We start from the raw sequence: 13,428 nt of genomic DNA, 5'->3' as shown, positions 1-13,428 counted from the left end.
TAGGAGTTATAGTCTAAAATTGAGAGCCAGACCTTTCAGGAATGAAATTAGAAAACATTTCTTCACACAAAGGCTGGTAGAAGTTTGGATTTCTCTTCCACAAAAGGCAAATGACGTGAGGTCAACTGTTATTTTTAAAATTGTGATTGATAGTTTTTTGATAATCAAAGGCTTTAAGGGATATGAGACCATTAAGGTATATGGAGTTAGATCACATATCAGCCATGGTCTCACTGAATGACAGAATAGGTTCGAGGGGCTCAATGGCCATTTCCTGTTCCTATGACTTTGCAAAAAAGGGGAAATATTAGTCCTTTCTAAAGGAACTAAAAGAGAAAAATTAGAATCAAGCATTTTATTGGGACACTTCATTTATAGAAGCAACACCGTATCTATCAGCCTATTGAACATGATTCAATTCATGTCTTCCACTATAAATAACATGTCAAAAAAGCGAATTCACAAAATCCAGCTCTCTAATGAGCTCATTTTCCTGCTGCTGCAGGCTGTAATATCAGACATGTAAACAACAACATGTTTAACAAATTTATTGGAGTTCTTTGAAGGAGTAACATGTGCTGTAGATAAAGGGGAACCTGTAGATGTACTGTACTTGGATTTCCAGAAGGCATTTGATAAGGTGCCACATCAAAAGCTATTGCAGTAAATAAAACTCATGGTGTATGGGGTTACGCATTAAAATGGATAGGAGATAGCTGGCGAAAGAGAGAGAGAGAGTATGCATAAATGGGTAATTTTCTGATTGGCAGGATGTGGCAAGTGGGGTCCCGCAGGGATCTGTGCTGGGGCCTCAACTTTTTACAATTTACATCAATGACTTAGATGAAGGCAGTGAAGGCATGGTAGCTAAATTTGCAGGTGACACAAAGATAGGTAGGAAAGTATGTTGTGAAGAGGACATGAGGAGGTTGCAGATGGATATAGATAGATTGAGTGAGTGGGCAAAAATCTGGAAAATGGAGTATAACGTAGGAAAATGTGAAGTTGTTCTTTTAGGCAGTAAGAAGAAAGCAGAATATAACTTAAACGGAGAACGGCTGCAGAATTCTGAGGTGCAGAGGGATCTAGGTGTTCTAGTACAAGTTACAAAAAGCTAGTATGCAGGTACAGCAAGTAATTAAGGTGGCTAATAGAATGCTATCCTTTATTACAAGAGGAATTGAACATAAAAGTAAGGATGTTCTGCTTCAGTTATACAGGACATTGGTGAGACCACATCTCGAATACTGTGTGCAGTTTTGGTCTCCTTATTTAAGGATGTAAATGCATTGGAGGCGGTTCAAAGGAGGTTTACGAGATCTGATGCTGTCAGACCTGCTGAGTTTTTCCAGCTATTTTTGTTTTTGTTTCAGATTTCCAGCAACCGCAGTATTTTACTTTTACTAGATTGATACCTGGAATGAGTGGGTCGTCTTAAGAGGAAATGTTGGACAGACTGGGCTTGTTTCCACTGGAGTTTAAAAGAGTGAGGGGTGATTTGATTGAAGTATATAAGATCCTGAACAGCCTTGACAAGGTGGATGTGGAAAGGATGTTTCCTCTTGTGGGTGAGTCCAGAAATAGGGGGCACTGTTTTAAAATTAGGGGTCGCCCTTTTAGGACAGAGATGAGGAGAATTTTTTCTCTGAGGGTTGTGTGGGTTTGGAACTCTCTGCCTCAGAAGGTGGGGGCGGGGCCATTGAATATTTTTAAGGCAGAGGTAGATAGATTCTTGTTAGACAAAGGAATCAAAGGTTATTGGGGTTAGATGGGAATGTGGAATTCAAAACACAAACAGATCAGCTAAGATCTTATTGAATAGCAGAGGAGGCTGAATGGCCTACTTCTGCTCCTATTTCATATGTATGTAACAACCAGTATTTATATAGGAGCTTTAAATGCTCCAAAGCACTTCACAGGAATGTTATGAAACAAAATAAGACACTGAGCCACGTATGGAAATATTAGGTCAGATGATCAAAAGGTTGATCAAAGAGGTCGGTTTTAAGGAATGCCTTAAAGGAGAGGTGGAGCGGTTTAGGGATGGAATTCCAAAGCTTGGGGCCCAGGTAGCTGAAGGCATGGCTGCCAATGGGGGAGTCAGGGATGCTCAAGAGTCCAGAGCTAAAGGAACGCAGGTTTTTCAGAGAGTTGAGGGGCTGGAGGAGATTTCCGAGAACGGAAGAATTTGAAAACAAGGATTTGAATCTTAAAATCAAGACGTTGCTTGACTGGGATCCAATGTAAGTCTGCAAGCGCACAGGTGATTAGAGAAATGGGAGTTGACATGAACAGCAGAGTTTTGGATAACCTCAGGTTTATGGAGGATGGAATGTGGGGAGCCCAGCCAGTGGGATACTGGAACAGTCAAGTCTGGAGGTACTGAATGAGTGTTTCAGCAGCAGATGAGGGGCAAAATTGGGTGAAATTAGGGAGCAGGAAATACACAGTCTTACTGATGGCATGATTATGTGGTTGGAATGTCACCTCAGGGTCAAATATGACACCACGATTGCAAACAGACTGGTTTAGTCACAGACTGTTGCCAGGGAGAGGGATGGAGACGGTTGCTAGGGAACGGAGTTTGGAGTGGGGACCAAAAGCAATGGCTTCAATCTTCCCAATGTTTAATTGGAAGAAATTTCTGTTGATCCAGTGCTGGATGTCAGATAAACAGGCTGATAATTTAGCAATAGTGAAGGAGTCAAGAGAGGTAATAGTGAGGTAGAGCTGGGTGTTGTCAGCGTACATGTGAAAACTAACATTGCCTTTGAATGACATGGGGCAGCCTGTAGATGAGAAATAAGAGGGGCCAAGGATAAGATCCTTGGGGGATACGAAAGGTAACAGTGCGGGAGCGAGAAGAGAAGCCAATCCAAGTGATACTTTGACTATGATTACACAGAATAGGAATGGAGCCAGGCAAGGGCAGTTACAGCCAGCTGGACAGCGATGGAGACGTTGGAGAAGAATGAAGTGGTCAACACAGGCAGGATCTGTGTTAATTTTAAGATTAACTGCTCTGCAGAAACTATTAATGGGGTAACTGGAGAGAAGAATAATCTGCTACCAATCTTAATCTCTGGAACTAGAAGGCCAGGATTGACATGGGGGGGGGCGGGGGGGGGAGTTCGTTTGGTTCATTATCTCAAGCCAGCAACTGGAGTCATAGTTACTTCAGAGAAACAATGAGCACATATACTAACTAATCAGCTTGCTCCAGGTCATTTTGTTGCCCAAAGAAACATGCACTGAGAGAGGGAGTGAGAGCGCGCGCAGGTGCAAGAGCGAGAGCGACAGACAGCGAGCGCGACAGACGGAGAGAGCGCGACAGACGGAGAGAGCGCGACAGACGGAGAGAGCGCGACAGACGGAGAGAGCGCGACAGACGGAGAGAGCGCGACAGACGGAGAGAGCGCGACAGACGGAGAGAGCGCGACAGACGGAGAGAGCGCGACAGACGGAGAGAGAGCGAGGGTGAGCAAGAGTGAGAGAGAGTGAGAGAGGGTAATCGAGAGAGAGAGAGCGAGAGAGAGTGAGAGTGATAGCGACAGAGAGAGAGAGAGCGACAGAGAGCGAACTGCTGGCATTTAACTCCTGGCAGCCTCCCATTATCAGTAAATAACCAAGACCTTGGATACGTGAAAATTCACTGTACTGTCCATCCATCTAGGCAGCAAATTTCCCTTTAATGACTATCGTTTAATGAGAAGCACTACTTTGAAAGTTGTTTTTACTGTGTCAAATGAACAGCAATATATTTGTACAGAGCAGGACGGGGCCACATTTCATCAGGTCTGCCTAATTAGTAAACCAGATTTTAAACAATTTATGCTGGTTTGTTGTCAAAGTGCAGGAATTTTAAACTTTGATTCACTGGTATAAAAAAAGCTCTCTGTTTACATAGCCAGAAATACTTGCAAAATACAAATGATTTTGAAAAAATTGTCATAAATTTCAGAGTAAAATATACTGCAAGATGCAGGTGCTGACATAGAACAATATTTCATAGATGTTGCAGGTTACAATGTAAAATATTAGCAATGAAAATCACAATTTGTTTCCGAAACTAATATTTGGTTCAACTCTCCTCTTTAGCAAAACTAAAACTTATAAGTGGAATCCTTGGACCTCATACAGCAAGGTGATATCTCTTTCTCTCAACTACATTTCATGCCATTTTTGGTTCATCCATGTTTCTGAGATGTTAATTAATGCTTTACGAGCTGCTTATACTTGTGGTTCAGTTTCACTGTTCTTGTTATCAGCAGGAACACACTTTTATATCTGTCCTTTGCCTCCTCTATCTCCCTGCCTAACCTTTGCCAGTGATTGGATTTTATTTTAAAGGCACTTTGGAATGTTAGCAAGATACTGCAGATGCTGGAAATCTGAAATAGAAACAGAAAATGCTGGAAAAACTCAGCAGGTCTGGCAGCATCTGTGGAGACAGAAACAGAGCCAACGTTTCGAGTCTGTATGACCCTTCTTCAGAACCATGTTGTACATCATATACTTTAAAAATATCTTTTGCTTGTGAAATCCATATTCTTCATTTAATTTTTTTAAATAAGATAATTTCACTTCTCTCTTTGGCTTGGCCATTATTTCAATCTTTTGTTAGTCAATCTCTCCTGCTTTCCACCCTATCTCAGACCATCTCTTTTGTTCTTCCTACCCCCTCCACCCTTCCAACAGCTGAAAAACTCTTATATTTCTACCTTCCTTCTGTTCTGATGAAAGGTCATCGACCTGAAACGTTAACTCCTGTTTCTCTCCACAGATGCTGTCTGACCGGCCGAGTATTTCCAGCAGTTTTTGTTTTTATTTTACATCATGCGTTATTTCATTCTTCATGGTGGCTGACAATTACATTTACTCCACGATATTTATTAGCTCCTTATCCACTCCTAACTTCAAATCCAGTGACATAAATTCCAACTCCTTTTTCATTAAGATCGCTGTCAGCCTTCTAAATGGCAACAAGGTGTTTAAAAACGAATAGACAACGCCAGGTGGAATTTCATATTTAAAGTGGAGTCCCTTCCTTTGAAGTCCAAATTTACAGTCAAAAATGCACCAGTTTCTCTGGAAGCACTGATGGTTTTAAATTTAAACAAGGCATATAAATAAAAGACAAACATTCTGAAAAAGCTCTAACCACAATCTGCGTACTTCAATGCCGAACTTAATATCTAAAGTCCAGAAGGTTCTCAATAGAATTCATGAGCTGCTACTTGTATTAAATCCATCCAGAATAATACTATGTCAGCTTGTCGTTGATAGATTCAGCATTCATGTGTTAATTGAGAGGCTTTTCATTCCATCCTCTGGGGAACCAGGTTAAGGGTTAGGGATGAGTTAGGGTTAGGCTTAGAGTTGGAGTATGCTAGGTTACCTTTATGTGCAGGATAGCAGTTCCTGGGGGATGAGCATCAGTTATTGTTCTCAGTAACTTGCCATTTGCCAAATCCCACATGGTAATCTAGAGGAGACAATAAAACACACACGGACATAACTCCAAGGCCCCAGTTTTTGCCCCCAACTCAGGGTCGGGAAAATTCCCAGCTCCACAAATCCGACTGGGGAGAAAGCGTCCCAGAGGAGTTGGGTCCCACATCTGCGGAAAGATTCAGAGGCAGCCACAGGGGGTGGCCGGATACAGCGACGGGCTGTGTGAAAGGCCCACCTCGGTGATCTGGGACCTCGTCCCAGCTGCAAAAAAACACATTAAAACCAAAAACAGCTCTCTAGCCCTCACAGCACTACCCCCCCCGCACCCCCCCCACCTTCCACACACACTCCCCATGCCCCAACCATGTAAATCCATGCCACCTCATGCTCCCACTCACCCCTATGGCCCCTCATAATTTCCATACTAACCTAAGCCCCTCTACCCACCACACATGGCCCTTTATTGCCATTAACTTAGTACCAACTCCTGCCATCCCTTACCCCCCCCCCAACCACCCCCTGCCATTACACCACCCATGCCAACTAACCCAGTATCCACCTTGGGCAGACCTCAGGACCCATGCTGAGATGAAATAAAATAAAGTTCTAATTGTCTATTGCAGGCTTTATCTTTATAAAAATGCTCTCATACATATGTTATGGCAGGGGGATGGTAAATGCCAAACTGCTCAAATCCCAAAGGGAAACTTGAAATGACTGCCTCAACTGTTTTGCAATTTGTATATATATTGTGATGGGGCTTTGAATTCAGTAGCAATAAGACCATTGAGTTTTATATGTTTCTTACAAAATGAAATTAAACCTTTATTGGGTAAAAAAAATTATTTTAAGCACATACATACATTTACGAATAACTACTATGATAACTCCTAACTCCCCTAGTTACTCAAACTCATGGTTGCATGTCCGTTAAGGCAACAGTAAGACACACAGATTTTAAAAGACCCAGGCAAAGTAACACACAATACCCTGAACAGTCGAATTCAAAATGAGTCTTTCTCAGCTTTGGTTCCTTGTAAACAGCAGTATGAGGCTAAGATGCTGGAGGTTTTTCACACTTGTGTTAGATCTTAGAATGCCTGCCCTTACACACAGCCTTCTCTCCTTTATATATATTTTCCCTTTGAATACAAATTCCCATTGCTTCACTATGTCTTTGGACTTTACCTCTCTAATTATAAAAATCTATCATAGTACCAATTTTACCAGTAATCTCTGTGAAAAATAAACATACTGTTTCTTAACTTCTCCTGGCTAGGTATAACATTTCACCCACTTTTTTCAATTCAAGCTAGTCTGGTTTTTTTAAAATGAAAATGTTCCCTTCACGCCTCACATTCTAAAACTTCCTCCTATTTAACATTTCAAACCTAGCTTATCTTCTGATACATCAAAGCCTTCAGACCAGCTGCCTTTAATTCAATTAAGTCACACACACAGAGACATAGACCCCCACCTATCGCTCTACAATAAATTCCAATAACATTATGAAAATTATTACATCTTCCTGACAACATAAAAGTCCATTCACTACATTTATATTCCTTCAACTACATAATCCCTTATAAACATAAACATTTCATTCAAGTGCTTAAACCCTTATACAAGCAGGCATTTCACTCAGGTGCTTAATATCTTATAAAAACAAACATTTGTTTTCATAGCCCCACAAGAAAGACTTTAGAATCACTTGGAGCTGTCAATTAAACTGTGAACTGACAGGCATCCCACTGTGCTAATGATGGGTTGTGAAATCAGTCATGCAGTACAAATCCTATAATGATAACCCTCAGGCTTATGTCAACAGAGCATGAAATAGCAAGCACTTGTTTTTTTTTAACTCCAGTATGTTTTCTTTTTAAACAGCTAAAGCCCAGATTTAAATACCTTGGCAGCTTGACAGTGCCAATGAAATTGGCAGTTCCAAACAGCTTGGCAGTTCCAATGAGATTTAAATGCCTTGATAGCTTAACAGTTCCCTCTACAGCTTGACAGTTGCCTTTACAGCTCCACAGTTCCAATGAGTTTATCCACTTTTTACATACACTCATGTATAATTTTAATAACCACAAAAACCTCTCCCAAAGGCACCCTACCTCTCCCACCTTGGACCTATACCAAAGGGAATCTTACCTCTCCAAAGAACTTGGCTGCTTTAGATCTTCTCCTGATGTTGTGTTTTGGACAGCCCAGTTACAAAAAATTGATCTGTTTGAAGGCAGGTGCACTTTTTCATTGTAGCTGTCTCCATGAATCACTGATGTGTAAACCACAACCTATCCCTGTTCTCTCCCTTATGAAAGTGGTGGGTGCTAGGTTCGGGGTGAGACTTCCAGAATTGGGGCTCCCAACGTCCCCAGTAGAGGTCATGCGACACAGGCAGATCAGGGAATGAACCTGGGATCTTCCTGGCTGACCTGGCTAAGTCACTCACCAGGTAAAAACATTTGGTCATCTGGAATAGAGAATCTTAAGCATCACTGTTGGCAGCATTTTCAATTAAAGCAAGGAATTAGAAATTTGGGGTAATTTCCTATGTTTCATTGCTCAAACCTAGGATATTATACAAGCGTGCTGGGAGGGGGAGTGCAGGTTGTGGTGTGCTGCCATAAGTGCCCTCCATCTTCTGGTTCCTTGTCCCAGGGGCTATTCCTCTTGTATAAGATTGCAGTGATCTTTTTTAAAAAGTTAACATTAGTGATGGAAACCATGCACTACCAGATTGTTGTAAAAAAAACCATCAGGTTCATTAATGACATTTAGGGAAGGAAATCTGTTGTCCTTATCTGGTCTGGACTGTATATAACTCCAGATCCACAGTAATGACACTGACTCTTAACTCCCCTCTGAAATGGCCTAGCAAGCCAAACAATTACATTCATGAAGGGAGCTCACCACCACCTTTTCAAGGACAATTAGGGATGGGGGATAAATGCTGGCCTAGCCAGCAATATCCGCATGCCACAAATGAATAAAAAATAAAACTTCAGTCATTTTCTTTAGGAACTGATGGATCCAATAAATAATATTCTTAAAATTTAATTATTCTTGTCTGAATTGAACTGTGGTACTCAGGTTACTGCATGTTCAACAGCCAACTATGATTTAACAATACTTGTCCACCAACTCAATGCTTAGATGGAGTAATAACAAAAATGGTGGCTATAGCAGAAGGCTGGTTTCAGACAAATGTATAAAAATTCTTGTACCCCCCCTCAACCCAAAAGGGACCTCAAAGGTCTTCTATTCATAGCCCTATTACAATACAGAATAACAACAGTATATCAACTAAGCTTACCTGCCCTTTAGCAAACCCACAGAGGAGCCGAGTGCAGTCGCTGTTGATACTAAGGGCAGATACAGCTCCATACTGAGCCCCAACTGCTGTGCTCCCCAGACACAGGCGCAGGGCCTGATTTGGATCTGAAAAACAAACACTGTTCAGAAGTAGAAGAAAAAAATGAACACTTGTTTACACCTCTCTCGCATCTAGGGCTGTGAAAAAGAGCACCACAGGAACCATTGTGCACCCAATTTGTGGCTTAATCTAAATTTTATAGGACTTGTTATGACCTCTGGTTCGAAGCACAGTGAGAATATCTGAAGCTGAAGCTCCAATGAAAGGATTTTACCCATGAGATCTTCTACTTATTTGTTCTAAATGAATTCAAGGACAGCAAAAATATTTATGAACTCTTTTTGGACAAAGGAGTTGTATGGTTTAATTTAGACCACATGATTTAAAACAGCATATTTAATGGTAAGATAGTAGACATTCTGACAAACTGTGCTTCCCCCATACCCAAGCACAGGTATGTGAAATAAGCATGCGACTGATGTAATTAACAATGTGCCAATTAACGCCTTCTTATTTACAATCAGCTAAATAGAAAAGGGATTGAGGGACGTAAGAACATGTAGAGATATAAGATACTGAAACCATGGAAATGTTCATTAGGGAAAGAGAACAGTCAGGGTTGTATGGGGAAAGGACTTACATTATATAAAAAACCCTGTATAATACAGAGTGGCAAGGTGAAGTGAAAATATTTAAAGCAATAAAGAGCTTGCATTTATACAGCATTGTTCATGATCCCAGAAGCCTATCCTAAAATGGATTTATAACCAATGAAGTACAGCTACTTGTAGGCTGTAATCACTGTTGTAACGTGTGAAACGCAGCAGCCAAGTTGCAGACAGCAAGCTCCCACCAACAGCAATGAAATAAATTACCAGCTCATCTGTTTTGTAGATGCTGATTGAGTGATAAATCATAGAATCACAGCCTAGTAAAACACAGAATGAGACCATTTGGCCCATCAAGTCTATACCAGCTCTTGCAAAGAAAATTCCAGATAGTCCCAATCCCATGCTCCTTTCCCCTATCCCTGAAATTTTTTCTCCAAGCCAATTCCCTTTGAAGGCTGCTACTGAATCAGTATTCACCACTGTAACAACTCCTAATGTTATCCTGGATACTGGAAGAAGACCCCTGCTCTTCAAACAGTGCCAAGGCATCTTTTTTGTGTACCTGAAAAGGCAGACTTTGTTTAACATCGCATCCCAGCACTGCACTGAAATCTCAGTTTAGATGATGGGTTCAATTCCCTGGAGTGGGGCTTGAACCCACAACCGTAAGCGGGATTCATGTTCCCAAACATTTAAATAACATTTAACAATCCATCAAAGAGTGAATTGCAACTATTTTGAAGAAGAAAATGACTTGATAATTCAAATGGCCTATTCTTGTCCACATTTTTATTTTTAAAAATTCCGATGAGAGTCGAGTTAGAAAAGCTAAGACTGTGATCAAAGCAGAATTTCGAGTGGATTAAGGAAAGTCTGATATAAAATGAGCACTGCATGCTGATCATATTTTGGGTGTAAAAGCTCTTTGTTTTTAAAAAATTATTTTAAAAGCTTCTTCTTTTTCATCCAAAATCCCACTTTCAGATTTTTTTTAAAAATATATTCACACTTTTCCCCTTCAGCCTACAATTCGTGGTTTGACTCAGTTGTTTATAAATAAGAACAATTAACTTCAGATTATCAAAAAAAAATGCAACGAAGCATCAGGTTTGCAATACAAAAAAGTCAAGTTAGCTTCGCTCCCAATGTAAAAAAAAATCCATAAATGATATTGCATCGAGTCTGTAAAAAGGGTTTATGCATCTGTGACATCCGGCAAAAAGTATTAGAGAATTGGTCAAATGTAGGTGACAATCTTTCACTGGTAACTGCTAAGGTAATTTTTATCACATTCTCCAATTGCCCTTCATCTGCTGTCAACTCAGTAAGGCAGAGTGGTACTGTGCCTCGGCTGATTGCTCTAATTCCTTGTACCTTCCAGCAGTGATCAGTTTATGCTGCACTGTATACTAGTTATAATAATAAAACTATCCAACATGCTGTATTTTAAAGGTAGCTTTTGACGTAAAAAGACGTGAGGTTTGAACTCAACATTAATAATTTAGGGTCAGGTTCCAAAGTAAGTAGAATAGGTCAATGCCCATGTTGTCTCACTAATTCCTACCAATAAAATCAATATTTAATTATTTTTGCAATAAGAAACGATGCTGCTAAAAACAAATCACAGATTTACGATATTAATATTTAAAGGTTTTCACTCGCCCATTTCGGTTTCTAGTTCTGAAACAAAAACAGGCAAAAATTTCAAACAGGCAAACAGAAGTGTTGAAAACACTAATGACCTGAAGCTTTAACTCTGCTTCCCTCTCTGCCTGACCTGCTATGTATTTTGAACATGATTTGATTTTGTACAAGGATTTCAAAGTTGGGATATTACACCATCTTTTTTCTTTTAAAAAGATGTAATTAATCACGTCAGCAAAGAATTCATTCTAACACAACTTGGACAAAAGGAAGGAATGATGAAGGACCAAGCTAATGTCTCACATTCTTCAGCTATCCTACTCCACAGGATTTGGGGCTCATGCACGCTCCATGAAATTAACTTCTCATATTAAGCTTTTCATGTTCCAACATCACTAAAGATAATTGATAAAACTTAGGAACTTTTATTGTCCTGAAACACACGTTTGTTTCGTATGTTTATCTGCTAATTTATTCTTCATTCTGTGTAATCTTACTTCTTATAAAAAAAACTGTATTACTGATTTTTAGCCTGAATAATGTGGCTCATTAGATGCTATTTTCCAAAAGATTTGGAGGGCACCAGGGCAGCTATAGTATTCGTTGTGTCCCATATAGGGGATTATTGCTCACTCTGTGCCATTATGTCTAACCTATTTCTCGGAAAAGATCAGTTTTAATTTATAGGAAGCACAAGTTTGCCTCTGGAAGCTGAGTTTTTACATTAAGCATAAATAAGACATATCAGCAAGAAGCCCAAACACTAACCAATTTCCTACAAGCCAGTAATAAAGAACAGCACGTAGGTGGGTTATTAAGAAACACTGAAGATTAGATATATAAGTCATTTGGGATGCTTTTGTGCTATGACTTTAGTATTGTTGTGAAGCATGCTTCTCCCTTTCCAGCACAGGAAAATTATACGATAACTCTTGAGTTAGACCTGAGCCTGACTTGAGAGAAAATCTGTGCAGAGCTTCCTTTGGGTTTGACAGCATGGTACATAACTTGCACTTCACGATCAAAATTGGCTTAAACACTGCTCTAGAACTCCCTTCGATGCCACCACCCCCAGCCCCTCACCCACCTTACCCCAATTGTGCAAAGTTAATTTAAATATTCAGAATGCAGAGAGTAACCATGCACTGTGCAAAACTCTCTCCTGAGTGGGAGAACTCCAGCTGGGCAGTTTATCTTATTCATTCATGGGATATAAGTGTCACTGGCAAGACCACAATTCCATGGCCATGTCTATTCATCCTCAAGGTGGTGGTACTGAGCCATCTTCTTGAACCCCTAAAGTCCATGTAGTGCAGATAACCCACAGTGCTTATACGAAGAAAGTTCCAGGATTTTGACCCAAACTGTGAAGATTTATCTGCCCAGAGCTAATGTTGGGGTCCAAGCATTTCCAGTAGAAATGTACTATTAATTTACGCTACCACCAAATTACTAACTGGTTTAATGCTTTCTTCTTCTCTTAATAAGTCACTTTATCTACAGTTTGAACTGTTATCCTATAACACAGATGCTATAGTATTACAGCGTTCCGCTTCCAAAGAAGTAAACTGACACCTGAAGTTTGGCTAACATGTAAAACCTGGTAAACTGCTTTTTATAGAATGATAAAATGCAGAACACATCCATTTTCAGAAACTTATCCAACTTCGTTTTAAATATGTTACTTTTTTCTTAACAGCCATTTGTAGAAAAGCATTATGTTCTCTAATAACCCCTCCCTATCAGAGAGATGGAGGCAGGGTCAATGTTACTGCACACACAGGGGATGGACAAATGGTCTACATTAAGACTCACGCATGCTCTCTCGCCCTCTCACACACACACTCGCGCGCACGCACACACTCTCTCGCACACTCTCTCTCGCACACGCACACTCTCTCGCACACTCTCTCTCGCACACTCTTACACACACACACTCTTACACACACACACACACTCTTACACACACACACACACTCTTACACACACACACACACTCTTACACACACACACTCTTACACACACACACTCTTACACACACACACACACACACACTCTTACACACACACACACACACTCTTACACACACACACACACACACTCTTACACACACACACACACACTCTTACACACACACACACTCTTACACACACACACACACTTACACACACACACACACACACTCTTACACACACACACACACACTCTTACACACACACACACACTCTTTTACACACACACACACACTCTTTTACACACACACACTCTTTTACACACACACACTCTTTTACACACACACACACACACTCTTTTACACACACACACACACTCTTTTACACA

The 13,428-nt window shown here is 40.5% G+C and overlaps 1 protein-coding gene across 5 annotated transcripts in view; it reads right to left on the bottom strand.

Annotated features, from left to right (window-relative positions):
- The window catches only part of vps8 (VPS8 subunit of CORVET complex), a 734,009-nt gene that overhangs the window by 699,199 nt on the left and 21,382 nt on the right, over positions 1–13,428 (bottom strand). For all 5 annotated transcript variants that reach the window (XM_041200655.1, XM_041200658.1, XM_041200657.1 and 2 more), the window contains 2 exons: positions 8,774–8,898; positions 5,399–5,485 (listed from right to left, as the gene is read on the bottom strand). In XM_041200655.1, coding sequence (XP_041056589.1) covers positions 5,399–5,485; positions 8,774–8,898 — 212 coding nt within the window. The remainder of the gene's footprint in view (positions 1–5,398; positions 5,486–8,773; positions 8,899–13,428) is intronic.

The sequence above is a fragment of the Carcharodon carcharias genome, chromosome 12 (assembly GCF_017639515.1).
Source record: "Carcharodon carcharias isolate sCarCar2 chromosome 12, sCarCar2.pri, whole genome shotgun sequence".
In the NCBI taxonomy this organism is placed as follows: Eukaryota; Metazoa; Chordata; class Chondrichthyes; order Lamniformes; family Lamnidae; genus Carcharodon; species Carcharodon carcharias.
This window is presented reverse-complemented; position numbering and strand designations above follow the sequence as displayed.